This window comes from Antennarius striatus, chromosome 16 (genome assembly GCF_040054535.1).
Source record: "Antennarius striatus isolate MH-2024 chromosome 16, ASM4005453v1, whole genome shotgun sequence".
NCBI classification, from domain to species: domain Eukaryota; kingdom Metazoa; phylum Chordata; class Actinopteri; order Lophiiformes; family Antennariidae; genus Antennarius; species Antennarius striatus.
The window spans coordinates 1,047,550-1,073,634 of NC_090791.1; the positions used below are offsets into that span (position 1 = coordinate 1,047,550).

Genomic DNA, 26,085 nt, shown 5'->3' on the forward strand with positions numbered 1-26,085 from the left:
TGTTTAACACTTTGTATACCCATAACTTTGGCTTCCTCGTCTGTGTATCCTCTTTATGTATTACAAACATGACGTCATTGTTTGAGGTAAATAAACATCTTAAACACGTTTAACTGATTATTTTGTGTCATCTGTATGTTATTGACCCTTTTAAACAAGAACATTAACACATATTTGAGTCATAGTGGACCTCATTAAAATATGAGGACGATCAAGAATTTAAAAAAAAAATTTATTTAAATTTGAAATTATTTAAATCTTATTTAAATTTTATTTACTTCAACATTGCATGATTTCTTTTCTAATGGAATAGTGACTCAATCCTGATGACTATTTTATTGGGTCCCAAACGTCTCACTGTCTCTTCTCTCTGTCGGCGGCGTCGAGGGCTGCTATGTCCTGGGCGGCAGTGACGAGATGCATGAGGTTGATGAAGGTCTTGAGCAGGCAGATGATCCCACAGAGAGCCAGCAGCCAGTAGAACCAGGCTGCAACACACACACACACACATACACACACACACACACACACACACACACACACACACACACACACACACACATACACAAACACATACACTCACACATTAGAAGTTAATGATGAGTAACCCTTGATCCACAATCTGTTGTCTGGTTCTAATGATCTTGAGACCACAGTAAAATGTGTTTAGATTCAAATCTCTTGCAGTTTGAGCTAAGATGTTGACCAGGACTCCCTTAGAAGAAGAAATCTGAAATCTCCATGTGACGTTCCTGCTCTGGACAAAGTTAATAATCTTTTGTTTCAGAGTCAGAGGAGGAGCAGGAAGTCCTACCAGCAGGTTCCTGGAGGTGATGGAGGAGGTAGAGCAGACAGAAGAAGAGCTCGTTGCCGTAGCACATCACACACAAGAAAGTCTGCGAGACATTAAACAGTATCAGATCAATCAATCAACCAAATGGGACGGTGTGTGTGTGTGTGTGTGTGTGTGTGTGTGTGTGTGTGTGTGTGTGTGTGTGTGTGAACGCCCCCCCACCCAGCTGGTGTAGTAGACCCGGAGGACGGGGTTCCCAGAGAGGTCGATGGTCTTGTGGCTGGTGGATCCCTTGATGGAGGAACTGAGGAACAGAGTTGACACTCAGTGAAACAGGAAGTTCCATTGGGGGGGGGTTGAACGTTGTGGGACAGCTGGCGTACCTGTGCATGTATAGCCAGTGGCCGGAGATGTCCAGACACATGCTGAGCTGGAACAGGAAGGTGTAAGACGGGTAGAGGAGCGACAGGTTGACCAGCAGACACATGGTGGCGCAGCGATCCGTCAGCATGTCCAACATCGCCCCGAACCTGGAGCCTGACAGGAAGCAGACGGGATGAACACCTGGATCCGTCCTCAGGTAAGGCGAGGCCTTCCTGGTACCTACATTGATCCATCGCCCGGGCAACGGAACCGTCAACCTCGTCCAGCAGGAAACTGAGCAGGTAGCAGGAGACGGCGGGCCACGGAGAGCTGGGCATTAGGTAGAAGGACAGGAGCCCCAGAATGACCCGGATGTAACCTGCAGGTGGACCCAACCAGGGGGGTCAACTCTGAACTACTTCCTGTCTGAATGCAGCGCAACGGAAATCCATTTCATTCGTTTATTTCATAAATACATACACAATACCTTCAAATCCAATAATTAAGAACATTTTCACATAACAATCCTCCGTTTATTTTATTATTTTATTATCGGGCGGATGAAAGCAGCGGTAGTAACGCACCATCACCACAGGGGGGCGACAGAGGGACAGTTCAGGCGCCCTTTTCCGCACGACGTACAATGCACACCCAAAAGCATTTGATTTTCTCAAAAAACCCACAGTGCGCTTTATGTATGAAAAAGTTTTAAAACGGGCCATTCATTGAAGGCACACCTTACACTCCAGTGCGTCTTATAGTGCGGAAAATACTGTACTAAAAAACTAAAACTAAAAGCAGGTTAATCAGGTTAGCAGGTTAATTAAGGACAAACACCACCAATAGCCAAAGCCATCATTAATCGATAGTATTGATAATATTGGCCACATTTTTTAATTATGAAGTCAAATTCAAATTTTTAAAATTATATTTTCTAATTGCCCTTTGGGGATTACGGCAGCGTAGAGCTACCACACAAAGAAAATAAAAACCGGGACGTATCACGTTATTTTGTGATAGTATCACGTTATTTTGTGATAGTATCACGTTATTTTGTGATACGTATCTCGTTATTTTGTGATACGTATCTCGTTATTTTGTGATACGTATCTCGTTATTTTGTGATGCGTATCACGAAATAACGTGATAGGACTTTTTAAAGTGGTTTCATTTACTGTCTGCTGGCCATCAGTAAATCATGGCTCCTTTACATGATGCCATTGAATTATATTTCATGCTTGGCTTGAGACATGGTGAGATTTTACAGTTATTGGGTTCCGTGGATGACATTTATATAAAGATGCGTACCCTAAGACGACACTTGAAAAACATGGGGCTATACCGGAGGAAAAACGAGTCGGACCCTCTTGAGGGTCGTTCCTCATTGATGAGCTGGAGGGACACGGCCGGCTGCATGGATACAAGCTCCATCATGTCAACATAACATTCATTCATTCATTCATTCATTCAGTCAGTCATTCATTCATTCATTCATTCATTCATTCATTCATCTTCTAAACCGCTTAATCCGCAAACGCAGGTCGCGGGTCAACATAACATTTTATCACGAAATTCCGAGATACGTATCACGAAATTCCGAGATACGTATCACGAAATTCCGAGATACTATCACGAAATTCCGAGATACTATCACGAAATAACGTGATACGTCCCGGTTTTTATTTTCTTGGTGTGGCAGCTCTACGCTTCCGTAGGGGATCACAAAAGTATATAAAATAAAGAATTATGAAGAACCCAACGACGTTTGAGGAAGAGGACGATCCAGACGGAATTCCATACTTTTCCATGCATCCCAGAAACTTTTCAAAACTCACCGATTAAGTTCGGGGCGAAGAGGAAAACGTTCTCCTGAGCCATGGCTCTGTCCGATTCTGTCGGGAACACCGGGGGGGGGGGGGGGGGGGGGCTGTTGGGTTCAACTTGGTCCCGGGAGTCATTTACCTGTTGAGACGCAACCCCGTTTGTGACCCCGCCCTCCTGCTGGTACGGCGTGTTCTCAACTAAACCGGGTCACAACAGATTCTCCAGGAGGAAGAGGAGGAAGACGACACACACACACACACACACACACACACACACACACACACACACACACACACACACACACACACACACACACACACATAAAGGAAAATGTGTATTTTAAGACATTATTCAGCAGAAACTGTAGAGAAAAAAACCCAAATTTGTTTTTCATCTTTAATTCGTATATATTTATTCTCACAAAAATCCCATCAAATATATATTAACTCCGACAGTTTGAACACAAACCTGTCTTTGTTTGGACATTTCTACTTTATGACCCTACATTCTAGGAAACCATGAAACACAGAATCCTTCTATGTTCAAATTAAACACGGGATTACAGTCAGCAGCAAGTATGTGAATTAAACCACAGTTTAGATTAAGACCCGCTGTGCTTCCCTTTCATTTCTATGCAAACACACAAAACCTTCGCTTCAACCACAAATATTAAAAAAAACACCCAGCATAAAACAGTCAAAGAATTACAATAAATCAGAATACAAGCAGAAATCTTAATGAAAATATAAAATAAAAACAGCAAACCCACAGGACTGACGCCAGAACGAACCCTGAGTGGATCCAAGAGCTTCATAATTTAATTCAAATATTTATTTCTCATAGTAAACATATAAATTTTGGCTTCTGGATTTCAGGGGTGTAGCTTCATTTTAATATTTTTAAATCTAAACTATAATGATTGAACACTGAAGGTGGATGTAAAACAAGTCGACAGGGATTTGGTTTCCACCTCCAGCAGACGCTCCGTTTCAAGAACTCCACCCGTGACAGCCTCCCGTCACCTTCACGCGAACACCTTTGACTCTGTGGCTCTGCCCCCCTGATCCCCCCTCATTGGCTCTTCTCTCTCTCGGCGGCGTCGAGGGCCGCCATGTTCTGGGAGGCGGTGACAAGATGGACGAGACTGATGATGGACTTCAGGACGCAGATGATCCCACAGAGAGCCAGCAGCCAGTAGAACCAGTCTGCAACACACACACACACACACACACACACACACACACACACACACACACACACACGTCAGAACTTCAGAAGGAGGAACATGTGATCCACGATCTGACGATGGACTTGTGAAGAACTGATGTCATCAGTTCTTCACAAGCCAATCAGAGACATCCCAGATCAGCTGATCACGCCGCTAAGCCCTTGAGGCGAACATTAGCTAGCATACAGTTGTTACGACAGGATGTTGATCAGAGGAGGAGCAGGAAGTCCTACCAGCAGGTTCCTGCTGGTGATGGAGGAGGTAGAGCAGACAGAAGAAGAGCTCGTTTCCAGCACACATGACGAACAGCACCATCTACAGGAAGCAAACAGCATCCAATCAATCAATCAATCAATTGATCATTTAAGATGGATGAAGCTGGGTGTCTGTGTGTGTGAACGCCCCCCCACCTTGTTGGTGTAGTAGACCCGGAGGACGGGGTTCCCAGAGAGGTCGATGGTCTTGTGGCTGGCGGATCCCTTGATGGTGGAACTGAGGAACAGAGTTGACACTCAGCGAAACAAGAGTTCCATCAGGGGGGGGTTGAACATTGTGGGACAGCTGGCGTACCTGTGAAGGTGTAGCCAGTGGCTGGAGATGTCCAGACACATGCTGAGCTGGAACAGGAAGGTGTAAGACGGGTAGAGGAGCGACAGGTTGACCAGCAGACACATGGTGGCGCAGCGATCCGTCAGCATGTCCATCATCGCCCCGAATTTAGTGGCTGAGAGGAAGCAGACGGTAAACAACAACAAACACAACAACAACAAACACAACAACAACATCACCGAGGTTTAAGCTTCTGTTAATGAAGGAAAATGCTGACAGTGTAACAGTCAGAGAATTCAAGCAGAAACAATAAAAGCGATGGAGGCGGGGCCTCTAGGGTCAGGTGATCCCCTCCCGGTGCCTACACTGATTCAGCGCCCGGGCGGCGTGTCCGTCGAAGGCGTCCAGCAGAGCGCTGATCAGGTAGCAGCAGACAGCGGGCCACGGAGAGACGGGCATCAGGTAGAAGGACAGGAGCCCCAGAACGATCCGGGCGTAACCTGCAGGTGGAACAAACAGGGAGGGGGAGGGTCAGCGGGGTCACGATAGGTCAGCATGACCCGTTCAGGTGTAAGAACATGACTCAAAATACTGAATATAATCAGTGTTAACTAGTTAACGTTAATCTGGTTTCAAGCTGAAGCTGTTTCTTTTTGTGATTTTCAAACAATCCACAAGTTTTTTTCTTGATTACAGTTTTTATGATGTGCAGCCCATCCTCTTCATCATTTGCCCCCCCCATTGCTTTGCATTAATATCTCTACAAAAACACTTTTTAAAAAAAACAACTTTTGTTTTGACCTTCATGCTGCAAACAGGATATTTTAGATGAATCATAAACAGCAAACGTTCACATTTGTTGACTGCTGCTGCTTTAAAGGCTTTCAGACGGAATCCTCGTTCAAAATAAATAAAAATAAATAAATCGTTCATCTGAACAAATAAAAACCAAACAAACGTGTCCACAGATTGAAGGATCCCTCCTGTGTCTCTGATGTTAGCATAACGACGAGCTAGCTGAGCTACATGTTAGCAGCAGTAAAAACCCACCGATTAAATTGGGAACGAAGAGGAAAATGTTTTCTTGCGCCATTTTTGACGTTTTTGGAAGAAACGCGTCGTTTTGTTTGTTTTTTACTTCTCGACGTCCAAATTTCAGGGTTAGGGTGAGAAAAACAATCAACAACAATGAAATTCTGACGGAAACGACCTCCTCACAACTTTGCTTGTTTCCTGTTTCCGGGGGACAACAAGGAGTACTTCCTGTAAAGTTATTTTCAGAATAAAAATTTCATTTCGATTAAGACTATGTAGCTCTGATTTGGAAAAATAAATAAATCCATTACTTTTGAACAATTCACATGTTAGAGGTTCTGCACATCTGAAAAGGATGTAAAAACAAGCTGATAATCTAATAACAGTTGTAGAACTGGACAGTGATTGGCTGAGCGTCAGTATAAAGATTTACCGTATAAATTTTCTTAATTGTTTTTTTTCCCCACACAAATGCATATTACACAGGCACACACACACACACACACACACACACACACACACACACACACACACACACACACACACCCTGTAAAAATCCTTTACAATTGCTCTGTGCCATCAAAACATACCATTCTTACCAGATTTTATTTGTTGCTGATGATTAAATGTTAAGTTCTTAATGTCAGACGGATTGAAAATTCGTGCAATTTACTTCCATTATTGCTAAAACACAGTAATATTTAAAGTTTGGGATACTCACTCTATTATTATTCAAATGCGCTCGATTTAGGCTTTTATTTTGAAAGTCCCAGCACCGGATCCTCCCTCGGGTCTTCTATTTTGAGAACGGCGGCTGCTACTGCGCACGCGCCTCCCCATTCGGGCCCCCTGACTGGCCGGCCGCGCGTGTCACCCGGAAGAAGACGAGCCTCGTCACCGCCGCTAGCTTGTTGTGTCCCGTTAGCGTCACTCGCCGCTGAGTTTGAAATGCGGTCCTAGTTTCTCCCTCCGCCGCGATGTTCTCCGCCAACACGGAACCGAAGCGCGTGGACATCCCGTCCGCGGTGCTGGACGACCTGTGCAGCCGCTTCATCCTCCACATCCCCAGCGAGGAGCGCGACAACGCCATCCGGGTGTGCTTCCAGATCGAGCTGGCCCACTGGTTCTACCTGGACTTCTGCATGCCCAACACCCCCGGGGCTCCGCACTGCGGGATCCGGGACTTCGCCAAGGCGGTGTTCCATCACTGCCCGTTCCTGCTGCCCAACGGGGAGGACGTGCAGAAGGTCCTGGAGCAGTGGAAGGAGTACAAGATGGGGGTCCCGACGTACGGAGCCATCATCCTGGACGAGGCGCTGGAGAGCGTGCTGCTGGTCCAGGGATACCTCGCCAAGTCCGGCTGGGGCTTCCCCAAGGGGAAGGTGAACGAGGACGAGGCCCCCCACGACTGCGCGGTGCGGGAGGTTCTGGAGGAGACGGGCTTCGACATCAAGAACCGCATCTGTAAAGACGCGTTCATCGAGCAGAAGATCACCGACCAGCTGGTGCGGCTCTACATCATCCCGGGGGTGTCGAAGGACACCCGCTTCAACCCCAAGACCAGGAAGGAGATCCGGAACATCGAGTGGTTCCCCGTGGAGAAGCTGCCCTGCCACCGGAACGACATGACCCCCAAGTCCAAGCTGGGACTCGCCCCCAACCGCTTCTTCATGGCGATCCCGTTCATCCGGCCGCTGCGGGACTGGATCCACCGCTCCAGGGGCGACTCGACGGACAGCGACGAGGATTCGGGCGCCGCGTCCGGTAAAGTGTCGGACAGCGTTCGGTCGAAGCCCCGGCGCGTCGCCCCCTCCGCCGCGGATGGAGACAAACACCGGCAGCAGAAGAAGAGCCAGGACTCGCCTCACGTGAGGAAAGGCCCCTGTGACGTCACCGGGCAGGTGAGGCCCAGAGACGACAGGCGGGCTCAAGCCAGGCGGCTGCAGGACAGCTCGGAACGGGACGCGTCCCCCCACGGGACCGACCCCCACCTGTCATCCAAAGCCTTCCTCAGCTTCCGGTTCGACAGAGACGCCATCATGAAGTGTTTCGACTTCTGAAGCCGCGTGACGTCACCAAACGAGCAGGTGTTTCACCTGCTTTCCGTTTCTGGAGCGTTTACAACTCATTTGTCCGTGGTTCGTGAACACATCACGTCACCTTCACGGAAGCCCGTTCGTTTTCTTGAATGAATGTTTCAACCAAGTGTCTTTATAATGTGAATTTTTTTACTACGTTGGGAGGAATGTCACGTGTTTGTCCAAAGAATAGAAAGAGACTTTTAGGTCGGTGGTAATGGAATAAAAAAAACAGCCCGGGTGTCAAATTGATCGTAAATCTGGGTTTTAAGATAAAAAAAATTAATCAAGCGTGGATTATTGCTTCATCCCCTGTGAATATGGACCCTAAAATTAATTATTAGCTGTTATCTTTATTATGGAAAGTACCCAAGTTTTTACCCACGACTGTAGAATTTAATGACACGCTAATCCCGCATTGAAGTGATTTAAACTAAATACTCAAATTAACATGCTTAGAAATAATTTTAAAAAGCCATGAAAATTCGGATTACCAAACTGCTGAATAATTCTGCAACATGTTTGAATTTAAAATTGCCTTTGTGTCAGATTATGGAACATCAATTAAAAAAAAAAAGCCAAGATGTCAAATCCAATATTTGAAATTAAAGGCTGTGAATATAATTTCCTCCTGCTGTAAATTAAGCTCATGCGACTGCAGAGATAGAAGATGTTTCGCAATTGATTAACAAACATCCTGTCAATTTCAGAAGTTATGTAAATTTGTGGTGGTGCATTCAGGGACACATCGGACCAGTTCCATTTAAGGATTAAAACTCAAAAAGTTGCAACCGTACAGCTGTCTTGCCCGTTTCCACCCTTTGTGATGTGGTTGCCATGACAACCAACGCAAAGGCCCTCTATCAGTTGTTTTTTTAGAAATATTTAATGGTTTTTAATCAGTGTTTTAAAAGCGTTTTACAGTAAATAAACTACAGAAAAGATGAAGTTTCAACATGTTTTTTATCGACACCAAGAGATACAAAAACTGACTCATCGATCACTGGTGTCGAATTTGATTGTGATTGATCCAAGTTTTTTTCTTTCCTGTATTACCAACATATTTTGCATCTTCTCTCATTATAAGCACAATTCCTCCAGGAGAGAAAACAAAGGAACATTTTAAGTATAAGAAATTGTAAAATAATGAAATCAAATATTATTTTTCTCATCGAATTTGCTAAAAACAAAATCTGTCTTTAGCAAACCGACCTGGACCGCAGAGGGAAATCACAAAAATACTCGAGAAGTTTGTTTTTATTTTTCAGAAAATTATCCCGTTACATTTCTGTACAAGTCATCCGGAACTCTTCAAACATTTGACATTGAACCTGAAAGTTTAACTCCTGCTCTTCATCCTCACCCCCACCATCAGTTCGCTACCCATCAGCAGGACCACCTGGGGGTGGGGGTGGTGAGACCTCCTGCCCCCAGAGGTCGCAGTGAAAACATTGACCCATCAGAAACATTTTAATGGAACCAGGAAAAATATGGACCCTTATTCAAAAACCAACAAAAAAATAAAACTGCATTTTGTGAACTTTGCGAAACAAAGAGTGTTAATACTTCAAAGGAGCGCCTCAACAGCTTTCATGTTTGAATGTTATGAAAGATGAAATGTTCCAGTGGAAATTTCAGAATGCACCATAGAAGACAACTGAACATTTTTAGCTCTAAAATCAACAGTTATGTCATCAGCGAATAGAATTCTGGATAAAATTTACAAAACTTAATTTGGTCCCAAATTAAAATATTCTGTAAACAAACAATTGTTTGAAAAATGACCCGAATCAAATCAAATGTTTTTCCAATAAAGGAAATTTGTTCAAATGAATTTTCAGCCAAACGGAAGCTGCAGATGAGCGTTTCCCTAAAAAGGGGCAAATTTCTCAAAATGTTCCTTAAAATTGGACATGAAAACACAGACATCCTGATGTCCCTGAACATCTCGTGTGGCTTTAACTGAACACTGGAAACAGGATGATTCTCCTCCATCATCATCATCAGCAGAAATGAGAGGAATGATCAGGCAACAAACAAAAAAACCAGCGTTGGCAAAATGAAATCTCACAATCTTGAACGTTTTCAGTTTTTTTTTTTTGAAGAACCTGCAGAGTCCAACAGTTTCCTCCAGAGCGACTCGTTTTCATCCTAAACATCTCCAGTGTCTCCGAGTTTCGACCGACTCGGCGGAGATGGAGAAATGTTCTCGACTCCGACGCCGAGATTTCCTCCGTTCAGTCAACGCCTCTCATTTGCATTAATACAGGAAAAGAAACCGCAAGTTTACCCCAAGTCTTTCTCACCCAAACATTCTTTTTTACTATCAGTGCAAATGAGGTAGACATGAGGCAGCATCGGGTCACACCGAGGTCACGTGACCTACTGACCGGATGATTTCTTTCTACCCATTCGGACTGTGCAAAACGAAATGAGGCGTTTGCTTGAAATGAAAGAGTGGAGTAATATAATACCATAAATAATTATAAGATAAACAGTCACATGAATAACTTGTGTAAAATGTGAACAAAATGTTTTTAATTATGTTTGGTGTTAACAATTCCTTTGATTATTTCACCTATTGCTAGATATTTTATACTTTTTATTCATGTGACTATTTGTTTCATTTAAAATATTAATAGTGGCACCTTTGGCCTCCGTACTTTGCAGGTTTCAGTGTTTTCGGGACGTTTTCTGCATGAGTGCAAAACATAAAATGATTTTTTTTTTTTTAAAACAACAACATGGCACCAAGTGAAAAATTGTTTCTCTAATTCGTCAGCGGACGCTACGCTTTATAATACTGGCTCAAAATAATAATAATAAAAAAACAACAGAGCGCAGCCCCGCCTATGGCTGTCAACTCCTCCCCCTGAGACCCTCATAGGAATTCTGGGAAAGGAAGTCCTCTCGTTCCTAAAAACTAAAAATGTTTCATAAATGTTTTACAGCTCTCACAGTAACGTTTACTCCCCACCTAGTGGTCAAAATTGGCAATTACATCTTAAAAAAGAAGCAAACAACATAAATATTCCCACTGCAGTAGAGGTAATAATAATAATGATAGCGTCTATTTGTAATCTATTACAAATGGGCTTAACTCACGTGACAAAATAATTGTTATTGTTACTGTAAGTCCGTCTCCGTTAGTGCTTTATTTACACCGTCAGCGCGACGCAGTCCGAGTGTTTGGACAGAACAATCTTCAGTTTACCTGCGACAGGTAGAAACGTCTATAAATAGGTTTGTGCATCTCATCCACGCCAATGTACACGAGTCCCATCATGCACCTGGTGTCTATAAGGTCACATCTTATCTACAGAGGAGGCCAGACTGACTGACACACACACACACACACACACACACACACACACACACACACACACACACACACACACACACACACACACACACACACACACACACACACACACACACACATAAAGGAGCAGTACACTTTGGGAAGCGCCGGTTTAACTGGAGTCAGGTGACGTAAAAAAAAAAAACTGAAGGTGAATTAAAAAAATTATTTTTAAAAGGAGGAAATTGTTTCGGACACTAAAGAGCTGCCTGTGTGGTGCGTTCAAGTGTTCTTCGGAAAGTCCAACACTTACTTCAAGAGTGTTCCAGGTTTCTAACATGTTTGTTGTTGTTTACTTGTTGTTTTCCTCGATTCAGTCGGTTTGACCTAAACTTTTGCATAAACCTGTTGACCCCCCCAACAGACCTGAAAATAAAACGCTATCGTCTCCTGACTCCAGCTCAACCCCGAACCTCAGTCTTCAAATTGGATGGGGGGGGGGGCAGATGGCAGTGTGTGTCCAGTCTAATAAAACCCACGTGTTTCCTGCTCGACGCCGCGTCGGTGAAACAATTCACACAAAGATAGTTTACGTTATTTACACGGAGGAATTGAAAGCACCGCTGGCCGTGTGGACGTTTCCACGGCGACGCTCAAGCTAAAAACACAAAACAAATCTAATTAAACCTTCGTTTTCAAACGCCTGAAGGCCTCGTGGCGCCGGGGGCGGAGCTTCCCGCTCGCCGACACGTCTGGAGACGTTAAAATTTCAAAACGGGAATTTCTTGGATTTCCTTTTCTCTCGTATCCTAGCAACGCCCCGCCCCCTCCCTCACGCCGTCTCCCATTGGCTCTCAGGAGTAGGACAGGTGGGAGCCGTTGGAGATGTGGGAGGTGACCGACGTGCTCCTGCTGAGCCCCCCCTCGCTGCCGCCGCCCGGCCCCCCCGAGGCCGTCCTCCTCAGGGGCTGGGGGCTGTTCCTGAGCGCCATCATGCCGGGGCCCCTCACGCTCAGGCCCCCGCCCCCGTAGCCCCCCTGCGACGACGACGACGAGGAAGCGGAGGACGGCGGCGAGGAGGAGAGGGAGATGGGGGGCGGCGGCGGCGGGGGGGGCAGCAGAGCCAAGGACTGGGAGGAGCTGTGGGAGGAGAAGTGGTGGTGGTGGTGGTGGGCCTGGGCGTGGTGGGGGTAGTGCCCCCCGCCTCCCGCCGCCCACTCCCGCGCCCGCTCTCGCTCCCGGCCGTTGCGCTCGCCGCCGTCGCGGTAGAGCTGCGGCGTGCTCTGGTGGTGCTGGTAGTGGGGGGGGAGGTAGTGCTGCTGGTGGTAGTGGGACGAGGACGAGGTGGGGGGGCCCCGGCCGCTCTTGTGCGGCTCCCCGTCGCGGCCGAGGCCGTGCGAGGACGAGACGGACTCGGCGCGGCTGAAGCCCCCGCCGCCCCCGCCGTGGTTCTGGCTGCGCCACGACGGCGTGGAGACGGAGTTCTGGACGCCGTGGCTCCAGTGGCTCCCCGAGCGGGGGACGGGCCGCGACGGCCAGCCGCCGGGGCCCGAGGAGGGGCTGGGGGCCGGGTAGCCCTGGCTGAAGGCCTCGGCGGGGATCCCGCTCAGCGCCATGTTGCTGAAGCCCAGCCTCATGCTCTCCGAGTCGAACGCCTCGATCTCGTGCGCCTGGCGCTCCAGGAGGCTCCGGATCCGCTCCGAGCGCTCGTTCTGCAGCGACAGCGTCTCCTCCTCGATCTGACGGGACGACACGGGCGTTAGCCGCCAACCAGCGCTCGGCTCACTGACCTGTGTGGGGAGGCGGGGCCTACCCGCTGCTCCAGCAGCGCGCGGCGGATGGACACGCGCTGCTCCAGCTCCTTCCCCTCGCGCTCGTGCTGCGAGTCGGTGTGGATCTTGATCTTGCTCTGGTAGGCGTTCAGCAGCTCCAGCTCCTGCTGCAGCTGCATCCGCAGCACCTGGTACTCCGCCTCCTGGGTCTCGTCCAGCCGCAGCTGGGGGGGGGGGCACAACCAGAACATGGAGGATTTTTACTTGATAAGTCGGTTTATGCCTGGAGTTTGGAGGCGCGGGGATTGATTTGTGTGAACTGTTCCTTTAATGGTGTTTGATGTGTCCGCAGTGTGTGTGTGTGTGTGTGTGTGTGTGTGTGTGTGGTGCGCGGGGGGGTCCTTGCCTTACTCACAGCCTGTGTGGACAGCATGTCGTTGATGGAGTGGTCGTACTGCTCGGCCAGGATGGCCAGCTTACGTGTTTGCTCCTCCTTGACGCGTTTGAGGACCGCCTTGTGGTCGGACTTCGGAGTACTCTCCAGCAGGTGGTTCCTCAGTGCTTTGTACTGACGCGTCTGGATCTTACAGGTCTCCTGGAACTGACGCTTGATCTGCAGCTCTTTGGACTGAAAACAAAAAGAACCCGACGGCGTTTTACTTCCTGACCTTGACCCGATCGATCATCCTGATTGGCCGCTCCTCCTCCTCCTACCTTCAGGCTCTTGGGCTGCTGCCGCACCTCCATGGTGTGTTTCTGGCGCAGCTCCTGCTCGCGGCGCTTGTTGTACTCCATCTGGTTGGTGAGCTCGGTCTGGTGCTGCGTTCGGATCAGCTCGGCCCGCGTCCGCTGCACCGAGCCCAGCTGACGGAACTCCAGCTCCTGCGTGGACTCGTGGTGCCGCAGCAGCATGGCGCACTCCAGGTCCTTCTGGGTCTGCTTCTTGTTCAGGTCCTGGCGCAGCAGAGAGACGGAGGTGTCTCAAAAGCTAAGCGGCTAGTTAGCTGCTAATATTAGCATCAACATAGAGCTAATTTACTCATAAAGCCGTAAACGTTAACATTCGCGATGAAGATTTGACCCGTTAGCTGCCCTTAGCATAAATGTTTCATGTTTTTACTGTAACGATAATAATAATAATAATAATAATAATAATAATAATAATAATAATCCTTGTTGCTGCTGTGTTTGATACCTAAGACAAATTAAGGAAAGAAAAACCAAAAAATATAATCCTGAATTACAGTAATCCCTCAGTTATTCGCGCTTTACGATGAACGGCTTCACCTCATCACAGATTTTAGTTGGTAGTCACGTGACACCGTACTCGCATGCTATTGGCTGACAGCGTCCATGTGTGCGCTGCGTTCCAACTCACATTTCCTCCTCCAACTTCTACAAAAGTGCTTTAAACAGTCTGAGAGTGTGTGAAAAGGTAACACAGATAGAAGGTGGTTTAATATCAAAATTGGGGGGGGGGGGGTTCAGAAATGTTTCAATTACCGTAAATAATAAAATAGTTTGTCGCTCTATCGCGGAATTTCAATTCTTGCGGGTTGTTCCTGGAACGCATTAACTGCGAGGAACGAGGGATCACTATTTATTTTCCACATCTTCCTTATGTTACTCAGCTGTTATCTCTTCATGACACACAGACAAACAAATATTTGTTGCTACAAACGTTTCATTGATGTCTGAATGAACGCTCGTCTTCATTTTTAGTTAGCAGACACCTTCAAGCTAAAGCTAATGCTACGTTTGATCTGATCCGTCGACGATCTACAGTTTGTGGCGGTGCTATCCCACCCCACCCACACCCCCTGCCCCCCACCTCTCTGAGCAGGTCCTGCTCCAGGTTGTGGCGCGCCAGCAGCATCTTCCTCTTGTACTGGCGACACTGCAGCTCGTAGTACTGGCGCTGGCGCCGCAGCAGGCCGGCCTCCTCCTCCGCCTGCAGCTGCTGCAGACACTCCTTCTGCCGGATCAGCCACTCCTGCTTCTCGCGCTTCGGAGTCGACTGGTTCTCGTTCAGCTCCTGTTTGGTGAAGGAGAGGAGAAAGAAAAAAGGAATGGAACCCGATCGGGTGTCAGGAACAGTGCTGTCTTCGCCTGCGGGCGTCACCTCCTTCAGCTGCTCCTTGCGCTGGCGGTACTGACGCTTCTGCGAGTCCAGCAGGCCGGTCAGCTCCTTCTTCTGCTGGCCCAGGATGTGCTGCTGGAACTTCTTCTCTTCTGCCAGAGCCGCTTTGGTCTGCAGGAGAAGCAGAAAGCAGGTCAGTGCTGATGCTGAGGGTAGGGGGGTTCATCCCGGCGGCGGAGAAGGGGGCTCGCCTCTTTCTCCAGGATGGCCTGGTGCTTCTTGACCAGCTTGTCGGCCTCGGTGGAGAAGGTGTTCCTCTGGTTCTCCAGCTCCTTGTCCAGCTTCAGCTGGTGCTCGTCCATCTCCGCCTTCAGCTTGTTCTCCAGCCCCATCAGCTGCTTCTGGTGCTGCCGCCTCATGCGCTTGTAGCCGGACATCTGCTCGCGCAGCGCCGAGCCCTGCTCGTGCTCCTGGATCTGACGGGTCACCTGGAGGCGGAGGAGCAGCAGAGATCAATCCGGGATCAGTCAATCCAGGATTAGTCAATCCAGGATCAGTCAACCCGGGATGACTCAACCTGGCTGTAAATCTGGGATCAATGCCGCTCGACCCACCAGCGAGGCGGTCCTGATGGTGGCGAAGTGGTCACGGTTGCGGTAGTACGCCCGGCGGCGTCCAGCCGAGGGCGCCTGGGGCTGGTCCATCTCCGGCTGGTAGGGGTCGTCGTAGATGTTATCCGGACCCTGTGGGGAGGGGGGGCAGATGCCTCGTTAGAACAGCCAGCAGGTTTTTAACGCCTCGTTGGAACGGGCGGCGCTGGTTACCGGCGGCCGGTGGATGATGGAGCTGTTGGAGGTGACGGTGTGCTCGCCCTCCTGCATCATGGCCATCTCGCCGCCGCTGTCGTCGGAGGCGTCGGCCAGGCTGTTGACGGAGCTGCTCTGGGAGCTGGCGGAGATGGACATGCTGGGGACGGACTGGGAGCTCTCCATGCTGTTGACGGTGCCGGTCCTCAGCAGGTACGGCTCCACCTCCTGGACAAACCAGAACACGACGTCCGACTCAGCTCCGGGCGACGCCCACAGAGACAACGACCACATCCTAACGTAACCAACCGCTGCACCCCTCATTCCTCACCTCCTCGTCCTCCCCCGCCTCGGACACGGGGCCGTTCTGCTGTGTCTCCTGGAAGAGGATCTTCTTCATCTTGCGGTACTGCAGGTTGTCCAGCTCCCGCACGGCGTCCTTGGTTCGTGCGATCAGGTCCATGATGACCGTCAGCGGACGCTCGCGGCACAGGAAGCGATGCTGCGAGGCAGGAAACGGGCGGTGAGCGCGACAACGCTTTAACGTTTAGCGAGGGGGATACCCAGAGACCGCAGCGGCGGGGAGGCTCCTTACGTTCAGCAGCACGTCGGAGGTGGGCCGGTCCGGGGGAATCTTCTGGAGGCAGGAGTCCACAAAGTTACGGAAGGAGTCGGACCTGAGGAGGAACCAGATTCTAGTTCACGCCATGAAAAAATAGAACCTCTGTGCAGTTAAAACTCCACAATAGCAACAAAAAGCTAACACGAGTTGGGCGGGGGCAGGATACGACCTGGTAAAGTAGACCCGGTCTTGAACACGACTCGTACGTCAGATTTTTTGCTCGTATGTTGAACTAAAATGTGGGCGGAGCTATGGATCGTATCTGGAGGTTCTACTGAGTTCAGGTTCAGCTAAACCTTTGGGAACCCCATCACTGAGGGGGGGGGGGGGGTGTCGGTGAATCGTTGACCAGACTTCCTCACCAGTGGTTGGACTGCAGGACGGGGCTTTCGTTCTGGGCGATGTGATATAAGGCACTCATAGCGTTCATGTTGAACAGGGGGGGCTTCCTCTCCGCTGTGGAAAGAAAACAGCGACACGCCGTCAGTTCGACGCTCGCGTTCGGACCCCCGGGGGCCAAACGGCGGCTCCTACCCAGCTCTATGCAGGTGATGCCCAGCGACCAGACGTCCACCTTGCCGTCGTACTGCCCCTCGTCCATGGCGAGGATCACCTCCGGGGCCATCCTGAGGAAAGATCAGCAGGGGGAGGAGTTACATATAAAGAGGTGTGGCCGAGTGGGCGTGGCTAAGGGTTTCCATCTCACCAGTAAGGCGTGCCCACGAAGGAGTTGGCCGGAGCCACGATGGAAGCGGAGCCGAAGTCGCCCAGTTTGACCTGTCCGGGCTCCGTCAGCAGGATGTTCCCGGCTTTCACGTCTCTGAGGGAGGATCGGCAGAGGTCAAAGGTCAAGGATGGAATCAATTAAAAAAGTTCCGAAACTGCAGAAGGTAAAATAAACGTGATGCAGGATGGACAACACAGCGGATCGGCCACTGGCGTCAGCTGGACCCGTGTCTCCATCAATGGAGCGAAAAGCGTTTACCTGTGGATCATATTGTGGGAGTGGAGATACGCTAATCCCTGCAGTGCACCATGGGTAATGGCAGCAATTTCGATTTCCTGGAGTGGTTTTTTGTGGACTGCGAGGGTAGAGAGAAAGCGTCAGAAATGGGAAGGGAGGAAAAAGAATCGTCGTGTCACGAGGAGAGAAGACGCGTCGAACCTTCGAGGAGGTCGGAGGCGGAGCCGAGGCAGTACTCCATCACCAGCTGAGGACAAACAACATCATCATCAACAAACGTGACAGACGCACTCAAACACGTCGATCCTTCCGACGACACCTACCCACGCCGTGTGCTCCTTCAGGTAACACCCCCGGTACTCGATGGTGTTGGGGTGACGGAGCTTCTGCAGGAACTTCACCTCTTTGATGATATCCTGCCATTTCTGCTCAAAGACAAAACCAACGTCGTCACCGGAGGAAGAAAAGCAGATTTAACAGGAAAGAACGGCGTCGTCGACGGACGGGAGAACACAGAAGCACTGAGGAAACGTTGGTCACCTCGTTGGTCTGCTTCCCGCTGTACGACATCTTCTTGATGGCCACCACCTCATTGCTGCGGACATCTCTGGCCTGTTGACACGACAACAACAACAACCGTCATACGACTGAACACACACTCGAACCAGTGTGTGTGTGTGTTCTGTTTGCTGTGTTTTACACCGTTCATGAATCTCTAGACGTCAGTGACGTTTTCCAACAGGCTCATTGAAAATCAGGCTTCTAATGATGGAATTTATCGTCATGACGACTGGTCCGGTTATGGATCCAGAAGATGGAGAAGTTGTGGTAGCTAAAGTTTATTTATGTCAGAGGTCACCCGCGAGCGAACACGGGAGCAAAACATTATGGGATTGGTCAAGAAGAGACAGAATACACAGATAAACGTCCACCGAAGGCGATCGATCGGCACGAAGCACTGGCGGCCGATGAGTTAATACTGATCGTTGGTTCCGGACTGATCTGTTTGATTGGCTGGGCCAGCTTAACGTAACCACGACATTCAAGCCATCTTAAATGAAGCAGCGTCTGATTGATTCTCACGCCAGTGGCTTGAAATATTGATCACAAATAAATATTGATCAACTACTTCAGTTTGAGACCTGACGTGATGCGGTGAGCGGTGGTTTGAGGTCGCTGCCGCTCCGCCGCTCGGAGCAGCGATGCGGCAAGAAGCAGCGGCGCTCTCGTTACGCCGACGGTCTATTTTTGGATCACATCCCCGATGGCTGTGAAGCGCAGACGTTCAGAGGGAACATGTGGAGGTGGGAGTCTACCGCAAAGCCGCCAGAACACAAGGTGAAGCCAGTGTCTCACACACACACACACACACACACACACACCGCTCCCACAGTTTGAGGACAACATGAAGACACAGGCGTCGATTCGTACTTCACTGTTTTATTCCAGGATGTAGCCTGAGCCCAGATGAACCGGTGTGGTTACACAAGCCTCGGAAACGAAAATCCGTCTTCCCGTAGAACACAGCTGACATTTCACCGCGTGTGAAGACACTATTACATCGTTTTGTTCTGTTTATTTATTCTATACATAAACTCAGCGTTTTTACTTTATTTGTTGTGTTGCTCCGTTTGTGCCGTGCGCACCGATCAGGTAGAAAACGCAAACAGTTAAAAACAGAACATGAATGCTATCAGGAATAAAACACGACGCATCTCAGCTGCCCTGTTGCATTGTGGGGCCGCAGCACTCCCATTTATGAGCTCAGTGGGGTCAACAGCTGGGTCAGGGGTGACATCCAGTGGTGAACAGATCGACGGCGATGAAAATCGATCGCTTCAAGACAAAACCATCGACACTCTGCAACATCAAGACTTTGCAACATCGAATTTTGTAAAACGTGAAGATAAATTTGGCTTCTTTTAGTTTCAGACTCTCAAACCAAATTCCTCTGCACTGAAACAGAATTCTGTTTTCTGATCCAGATTCACATCACGTCTGAAGCCGATTCTGTTCTTCTGGATCGAGCTTCAGAACGCTGGAGATTCTGAACTGTCTCAGCGACGCGTCGCTGGGTTTCTGTGATTCTGAAGTCGTGACGTTTGTCTGAGGATCAACTTCAGCCCCTCCCTCATGAGGATCTGGATCAGCACATGGCCTCATTTCACCCCCACACCTCCATTACTGGCTCTTGATTCTTATCCAGATCAAAAAAAACCCCAGCGTGATGGATTTTCCCCCGAGCCACGCTCCTCAGCGTCACGTGACGTTTGTCTTTACTTGATGGATAATCCCACACACACACACACACACACACACACACACACACACACAGACGATGAAAACATCTCTGCCTCGTACGACCGACCCGTTGGACGAGGAGAGGCTGAACGCCACAGGAAGTCGTCCTACTCACAAAGTAAACGGCGCCGAAGCTGCCGTGGCCGATCTCTCGCAGGTCGGCGAACAGCTTCTCCGGGTCGTCTTTGCAGAAGAGATCCGCCACCTCCGGGTCCTTCAGATTCCCCGCCCGCGCGCTCGAGGGCATGGCCAGGGCCTGGAAGGTCAGAGAGAAGAGGTCAAAGGTCAAGGAGAAACACGATTCAATCAGCTGATCCACATTTGTTTGTGGGTAAGACATAAACCGTGAAGCCCGGCGGCTGAATTTGATCTCTTTCTGACAGCCGGTCAAACAGCATCATCACACCTGAAGGAGGAAGATTTATTTCTCTTATCAGCCGCTCGCACCTTCCTGACAAACATCAAATATTCATTTGGAGCTGACGAACTGAGAGGAAACGCATCACCGGAGGTGTCGGAGCATCTTCCACATCCACTGGAGGAATTATCATCCGGTTACATTTGGCTAAGGGATGAGACGCGTCCGTTTCCAGCCGAGCTGAACAGCATCCGGTGGATGTGGGGATCACGCTGCTAAACCTCTTCTTGTTAGGTGACCCATTTTTCAAAAAGTCCTCATGTGCACCGGAATCAGCCCCGTTTCTGAGCCTCGCTGATGTTCAGAACGGGCGGCGAACGTCTCCTCCCTCCTGTGATGTCACAGGACGACCACGAGAGACTGATTCCGATGTTCGGGACGCGACGCAAAACCACCGGTTTGGAGTTCTGTCGTTGACATGATGGGACTCTGACGTTTCTCCATTAAATATACAACAAAACATCCAGTGTTCAGTATTTCCTGCGTTCCCTTTAGTTATAAAGAGTGGGTTCTGTCTGGAAGACCCAGAACGTCCAAACGCGACGCTCACATCGAGTACATGAAGACCAGAGAGCGGCAGAGACTGACATATCAAACGCACACGTGGAGACACCACCATCTGAAGCCTGATCATCTGACTTCACCCCCCACACACGGAGCACAGCTTCCTGACAAATAGGTCCTTTTATCGTGGGGTTAATGGAGCTCCTCATCCTGGAGTGTCAGCTGGAGGCTGGAGGAGCGAACAGAACCTCTGATCGGGTGAATGCGTGAAGACGCCGCCTCGGGTCCCGACAGAGAGCAGGAATAAAGGAACAAACTCATCTGTGCTAGAAGACCCACCCCACCCCCCCGACCCACAAACCAGCGCATCTTCCTATCTCAGTGAACCATTTTCCAACTATTCCATATAATGTGTGGCTCCTCACGTGACGCTGAGCAGCACGTCACTGAAACACGACCCGTTTCTGCCTTTCTGCTTCAGCTTCCAGAGGAATCCAGAACAGTTTCAGGTCTTTCTACTCACTCACTCACTCACACACACACACACACACACACACACACACACACACACACACACACACACACACACACACAGATACACACACGCATCTTTATATCTGATAGAGAATGTAACGTCTTATCAAACATCTAGAAGGCTGTGTAAACAAAACCAAGACCCCCCCCAGGGGTCCCCAAGTTCTCAAAGTCAAATTCCAAACCAAGAAGTCCTGTAAGAACAGAACTGTTCACACTAACTGGATCACCAACGACACCAGTTCACTTCTACCATTTGGAATCCTGATAATAAAATCAGACGCTCCATAACGGTGGATCTGGGACGGGATTTTGGTTGAGATAAAAACAAAGCTTTCAGAGACACGTAAACCCATTGAAGGATTGAATTATGTCAGCTAACATGTGGGTCAGGGTCACATCTTTACCCCCTGCCCCCCCGTTACTGTGGCAACAGATCCAGCCTCCATCAGTGTGTGGATGATCTGGATCACGCCTGAATGTTTTAATTTGGATTAGGTTCTACTTTAATGAAGTGAGCTTTCTTTAATCTCACTGTTGAGAAGAGACGCTGGCGTCACGTCCAGGACGATCCCTAAGATTCATCAAAGCAACACCACTTTTTGAGGTCAACCTATGACCTCCTGCAGCTCGTGTAGGCGGAGGTGAACCAGACCACGACTGAACAGTCCTTACGCAGCTGAAATGCACTGACTGTCTTGTGGCATCTATTTTGGTCATTTTCCAAAGAACAGGGTTGTTGTCAAAGACTCAAACACACAACAACAAAACACAACGTTCACGAGGAGGAACATTCACAAGTTATATTTGAATCCTGCATCGGACACCAAAAAACAAGACAAGGAAACAGTAACAAAATTCTGGCCAATTGTTTGTAGATGTGAAATTTGGTGCGTCAGTGGTGCCAGATGACTGAGATCACATGGTTCAACCGAGGCTTGATTTAGACGCAGACCACAGAACATAGGAAGTGAATTTGTGTGTAACTACCTCTCACCATCTGCGTCAGTTACCAGGATCTCCTAAAATGTTCCCACAAAAATTCACATCAGTGGTTGACTGACAATGAACCTGAACAATTAGGTTTCAGCCCTTTTCACCGGAAGTGGTCCAAACTTTTCATCAATACATGGACATCACTTATAACAGTAAATACATAATAACTACACAAGGATCTTCTTCTTCTCCTTTGGGCTTTTCCCTTCAGGGGTCACCACAGCGAATCAGTTGCCTCCATCTAACCCTGTCTTCTGCATCCTCTTCTCTCACACCAACTACCTTCATGTCCTCTTTCACTACATCCATAAACCTCCTCTTTGGTCTTCCTCTAGGCCTCCTGTCTGGCAGTTCAAAACTCAGCATCCTTCTACCAACATATTCACTATCTCTATATATTCACTATCTCTAACTACACAAGGATACAGACTGCCAACTCAGTCCTATAATAAATCTCTCAAAGGAAGATATTACAATAGAACTAAATCAGTCCTAAGTTTTAATGGGGAAACAACGCTGCTTATTTCTTTTAATCTAAACTTACATCTACTTTAATCGTAACCTTAAACTGCAATATCAACGTTTTCTAGGTCACTACAGTCATAGATGACCTCCATACAACCCTGATCAACACATCACCAGACTGTCCGTTAAACTGAATGGCTTGGCCGGCCTGTAACATCATGTCAACCCGGGATGGAGACGAAAAATAAGCCTGTTGTGGGTTAAAAACATAAGATCCAATTCATAGAATGCAGCAAAAAATTCACTGATTAATCTGTGAACAAGCAGATGCTGGTGAAGGTTGAAGGAGACACAGCTAAGGTGGATAGCGATGGGGTTAGCCGATCGATCCCCAGATATAATCACTGTGATAATAAAGGATATTGATAAATCAAGATCGGAAACCTGTCAAAAAAAAAGAGTTTTGTTTTTTGTATTTTCACCAAACTGCGTAGGAAGTATGAATATTAGTGTTAAAGTTGACTGATCAAATGCAGATAAAAGAATCCCCAGGTTAAACAAATAAAACCTAACAAATTAATTTTGAAAATAATATCTTAACCTATAAAACCTTGTTTGGTTTAAATTTGAAAGCCTCTGGAGCAGCTAGCGTTAGCTAGCACCCTGCTAACCAGCACAGCGTTACTCACCGCGGCTTATTGTGGTTCCGCTCCGGAACGAAAAATAACGGTGAGCAGCGGAGCTAGCGAGCCGCTATCCGCATAGCCCGGGTCTCCTCGGTCTCTCGGCGGATGGTTAACAGGTCGTGTGGCCCATTTCCACGGACGTCCCTCCTGATTTTCCAGCAGCAGTGAGAGAGAAAAAAAAAGGGCTCGACTCGAAACTTGTCCCTTCCGTTCCTGGGCTGCTAGCCGCGGCTAACCGCCTAGCTTAGCTTCGGTAGGTTACAAGACAGCGTTAACGTGAGCTATCGAGCGGGGTGTGGCTGACGTTCTCCGCGGTGACCCACTTCCACGCATATTGCTCCGTCGCTCCTCACCTTTAGTGAAATAAACCCTTAAAATTCAGACCCACATCCGCGCCCCATCCTGAGGTAGCACTGGTTTCTGGAACCGTTTTTGTTCTTGCTAAAGACAAGATGGCACAGACTGACGGGGCGGGACCGGAGCGGCGACCGGAAGAGGATCTCTTCCATTTCCTGTGAGGTTTCTCAAATAAAAGGATATAAATAAATCGACCTACTTTTTTTTTTTATTATGTAGCACAAATGCTGGAAGGCTTCGTTTAATAACAAGTTTTCAAAGACCCAATTTAGCTTTCTCACAATTTATAAAAAAAATTGATGTTAACCCTTGGGCACTGTTTGGGCCCAAAAGGGACATTTTTGTTGTTTTTATGTGTTTCTCTCCCAATAAATCAGTCAATTAAAAGGCTAAATATATGAAATTTTACCAGTAATTTTCTTTCATCTTTATTTTCTAAAATCCTTAGTGCCTGTCATTGGAAGTGTATAGAATAACAGATTTTCACTGTCTACACACAATACCTGAGAATGTCAAATATGGTCCAATTGACTCCCATTATAACCACATATTTTTCATATACTATAAGCATATACACTATAAAGTGGCCGGTGAGTGTATATATACATATTATATATGTATATGATATATATTATTATATACAATAATGCTGACATGTTGTAATGAAACATGATCTTCATTGTTTGCAGCAAGACAATGACCCCAAAATCACCCCACAACCCAGACACAGACTCACTGTCTGTGTTTACACACCTGCAAAAACATTCATCCAATGGTTGTAATATCTTTATCAGAATGCTTCAGCTGACATGCTTTTTTAGTGATATCAGCAATCTTTTTAATAGAATTCTCATTAATGTTTAGGGCCTTGTTTCAGAAGAGCAATTTTGGACTTGCGGTTGTAGAAAGGATGGATGGTAATGGATGACATGTCTTAATCTGGTCTGGATTGATATTAATCTCCAGATCCCTCAGTTGAGAAATCACTTGCTGCTCCAGTCTCGGAGTCAGCGCTCTGCTCAGTTCCCTCTCCTCTGTCCACAGCATTTGCATAATTTCTCGGCTTGATTTTGATGCCGGTGATGAACACATTATTTATACGCATGCATTGTTCCAATTCATCCATTCTTTATTGTCATTGTTCTAGGAAAACTGGTCTTTGTTCTTTTTCATATGTGTCTTTCTGTATTTTCTTCACGTCTTCCATCATTTTTTCCATGTAATCTAGTACCGGTTTCAGCTTTTTTTCCAACTTCTAATCAAAGCCGCTCCTTAACAGATCCACAGAAGAGACCACCCGGTCTACAGCTTCTTTCATAATTTTTTGTCATACTCCAGACTTAAATCTGGTTTAACAATCATCTTTATTGCAGAGTCCAGCCACGTAACAACAGAAAAACACAGCAGCATTCATTATTTATGATACAGAAAAATAATAGAAAATAACACATTAAACAGACTCTATTTGAATATACTTGATTACATTATATCAGCAGGAATACTGACCAATGAGAGTTGCGAGCACGGTTTTTCCCCCGGTATGAATTCATAATGGATGTAGCTTTTGGATTTGAGCTTCTACTTTATGTCAGAACTTCTTCACAGTATTTTTTATTCGCTAATGCTTTTTTAAATGATGAAATAAAGTCCAAAAGATCATTTGAATTTTGAAAAATGAAAAAGTTCTGTCTCTTCTTTTTTTTCTTCTTCTCCTTTGGGCTTTTCCCTTCAGGGGTCTCCATAGCGAATCAGTGTCCTCCATCTAACCCTGTCTTCTCATCCTCTTCTCTCACACCAACTACCTTCATGTCCTCTTTCACTACATCCATAAACCTCCTCTTTGGTCTTCCTCTAGGCCTCCTGCCTGGCAGTTCAGAACTCAGCATCCTTCTACCAATATATTCACTATCTCTCCTCTGGACATGTCCAAACCATCTCAGTCTGGCCTCTCTGACTTTATCTCCAAAACCTCTAACATGTGCTGTCCCTCTGATGTACTCATTCCTGATCCTATCCATCCTGGTCCCTCCCAGAGAGAACCTCAGCATCTTCATCTCTGCTACCTCCAGCTCTGTCTCCTGTCTTTTCCTCAGTGACACTGTCTCTAGACCAAACAACATCGCTGGACTCACCACAGTTTTGTACACCTTTCCTTTCATTTTAGCTGAAACTCTTCTATCACACATCACACCTGACACTTTCCTCCACCCGTTCCATCCTGCCTGGACACGCTTCTTCACCTCTTTTCCACACTCTCCATTGCTCTGGACTGTTGACCCTAAGTACTTCAAATCCTCCACTTTCTTGATCTCTTCTCCCTGTAACCTCACTCTTCCACTTGGGTCCCTCTCATTCACACACATGTACTCTGTCTTACTGCGGCTAACCTTCATTCCTCTCCTTTCCAGG

At 47.8% G+C, this 26,085-nt stretch overlaps 4 protein-coding genes across 6 annotated transcripts; 1 reads left to right on the forward strand and 3 right to left on the reverse strand.

The window, feature by feature from the left end:
- Positions 1 to 329: 329 nt before the first annotated feature.
- Positions 330 to 3,049, reverse strand: LOC137610138 (CDP-diacylglycerol--inositol 3-phosphatidyltransferase-like). The gene is made up of 6 exons (XM_068337612.1): positions 2,992 to 3,049; positions 1,401 to 1,535; positions 1,177 to 1,330; positions 1,016 to 1,097; positions 815 to 896; positions 330 to 488 (listed from the first exon to the last, which is right to left on the reverse strand). The coding sequence occupies exons 1-6, from the start codon at positions 3,032 to 3,034 to the stop codon at positions 355 to 357; spliced, it is 630 nt and encodes a 209-aa protein (XP_068193713.1). The 5' UTR covers positions 3,035 to 3,049; the 3' UTR covers positions 330 to 354.
- A 313-nt stretch (positions 3,050 to 3,362) lies between these two features.
- On the reverse strand, positions 3,363 to 6,640 carry LOC137610137 (CDP-diacylglycerol--inositol 3-phosphatidyltransferase-like). Of its 2 annotated transcripts, none has more exons than XM_068337611.1 (6): positions 6,514 to 6,640; positions 5,123 to 5,257; positions 4,779 to 4,932; positions 4,619 to 4,700; positions 4,442 to 4,523; positions 3,363 to 4,185 (listed from the first exon to the last, which is right to left on the reverse strand). In XM_068337611.1, the coding sequence occupies exons 2-6, from the start codon at positions 5,214 to 5,216 to the stop codon at positions 4,052 to 4,054; spliced, it is 546 nt and encodes a 181-aa protein (XP_068193712.1). In that variant the 5' UTR covers positions 5,217 to 5,257; positions 6,514 to 6,640; the 3' UTR covers positions 3,363 to 4,051. The 2 variants fall into 2 exon arrangements, with proteins under 2 accessions (XP_068193712.1, XP_068193711.1); XM_068337610.1 differs by lacking the exon at positions 6,514 to 6,640 and adding an exon at positions 5,808 to 5,991.
- On the forward strand, positions 6,611 to 8,961 carry dcp2 (decapping mRNA 2). The gene has a single exon (XM_068337582.1). It carries the CDS (start codon positions 6,770 to 6,772, stop codon positions 7,850 to 7,852), a length of 1,083 nt encoding a protein of 360 aa, XP_068193683.1. The 5' UTR covers positions 6,611 to 6,769; the 3' UTR covers positions 7,853 to 8,961.
- A 148-nt stretch (positions 8,962 to 9,109) lies between these two features.
- Positions 9,110 to 23,783, reverse strand: taok2a (TAO kinase 2a). 2 transcript variants are annotated; one of them, XM_068337546.1, is made up of 20 exons: positions 23,323 to 23,783; positions 19,832 to 19,972; positions 17,956 to 18,027; positions 17,739 to 17,840; positions 17,617 to 17,662; positions 17,437 to 17,533; positions 17,158 to 17,271; positions 16,986 to 17,077; positions 16,814 to 16,907; positions 16,425 to 16,506; positions 16,161 to 16,331; positions 15,848 to 16,057; positions 15,638 to 15,766; positions 15,275 to 15,511; positions 15,066 to 15,194; positions 14,775 to 14,978; positions 13,658 to 13,897; positions 13,359 to 13,571; positions 12,985 to 13,167; positions 9,110 to 12,910 (listed from the first exon to the last, which is right to left on the reverse strand). In XM_068337546.1, the coding sequence occupies exons 2-20, from the start codon at positions 19,961 to 19,963 to the stop codon at positions 12,026 to 12,028; spliced, it is 3,432 nt and encodes a 1,143-aa protein (XP_068193647.1). In that variant the 5' UTR covers positions 19,964 to 19,972; positions 23,323 to 23,783; the 3' UTR covers positions 9,110 to 12,025. The 2 variants fall into 2 exon arrangements, with proteins under 2 accessions (XP_068193647.1, XP_068193646.1); XM_068337545.1 differs by having other exon boundaries at positions 13,350 to 13,571.
- Positions 23,784 to 26,085: the final 2,302 nt, after the last annotated feature.

Bases quoted from the DNA above. Each gene is read 5' to 3' on its own strand.
- taok2a (XM_068337545.1), bottom strand. From the start codon at position 19,963: ATGCCCTCGAGCGCGCGGGCGGGGAATCTGAAGGACCCGGAGGTGGCG. The intron at 17,534-17,616 runs GTTCGACGCGTC...CTACCCTCGCAG, and splicing joins CGCCTCCGACCTCCTCGAAG to TCCACAAAAAACCACTCCAG. The intron at 14,979-15,065 runs GTGACGCCCGCA...TTCACCAAACAG, and splicing joins GCAAGGAGCAGCTGAAGGAG to GAGCTGAACGAGAACCAGTC.
- LOC137610137 (XM_068337610.1), bottom strand. From the start codon at position 5,850: ATGGCGCAAGAAAACATTTTCCTCTTCGTTCCCAATTTAATCG. The intron at 4,933-5,122 runs GTAGGCACCGGG...GCTTCCTCTCAG, and splicing joins CGCCCGGGCGCTGAATCAGT to CCACTAAATTCGGGGCGATG. The intron at 4,524-4,618 runs GTGGGGGGGCGT...TGCTTCCTGTAG, and splicing joins GGGTCTACTACACCAACAAG to ATGGTGCTGTTCGTCATGTG.
- LOC137610138 (XM_068337612.1), bottom strand. From the start codon at position 3,034: ATGGCTCAGGAGAACGTTTTCCTCTTCGCCCCGAACTTAATCG. The intron at 1,536-2,991 runs GTGAGTTTTGAA...GTCCACCTGCAG, and splicing joins CTTCGCCCCGAACTTAATCG to GTTACATCCGGGTCATTCTG. The intron at 1,331-1,400 runs GTAGGTACCAGG...GCTTCCTGTCAG, and splicing joins TGCCCGGGCGATGGATCAAT to GCTCCAGGTTCGGGGCGATG.
- dcp2 (XM_068337582.1), top strand. From the start codon at position 6,770: ATGTTCTCCGCCAACACGGAACCGAAGCGCGTGGACATCCCGTCCGCG.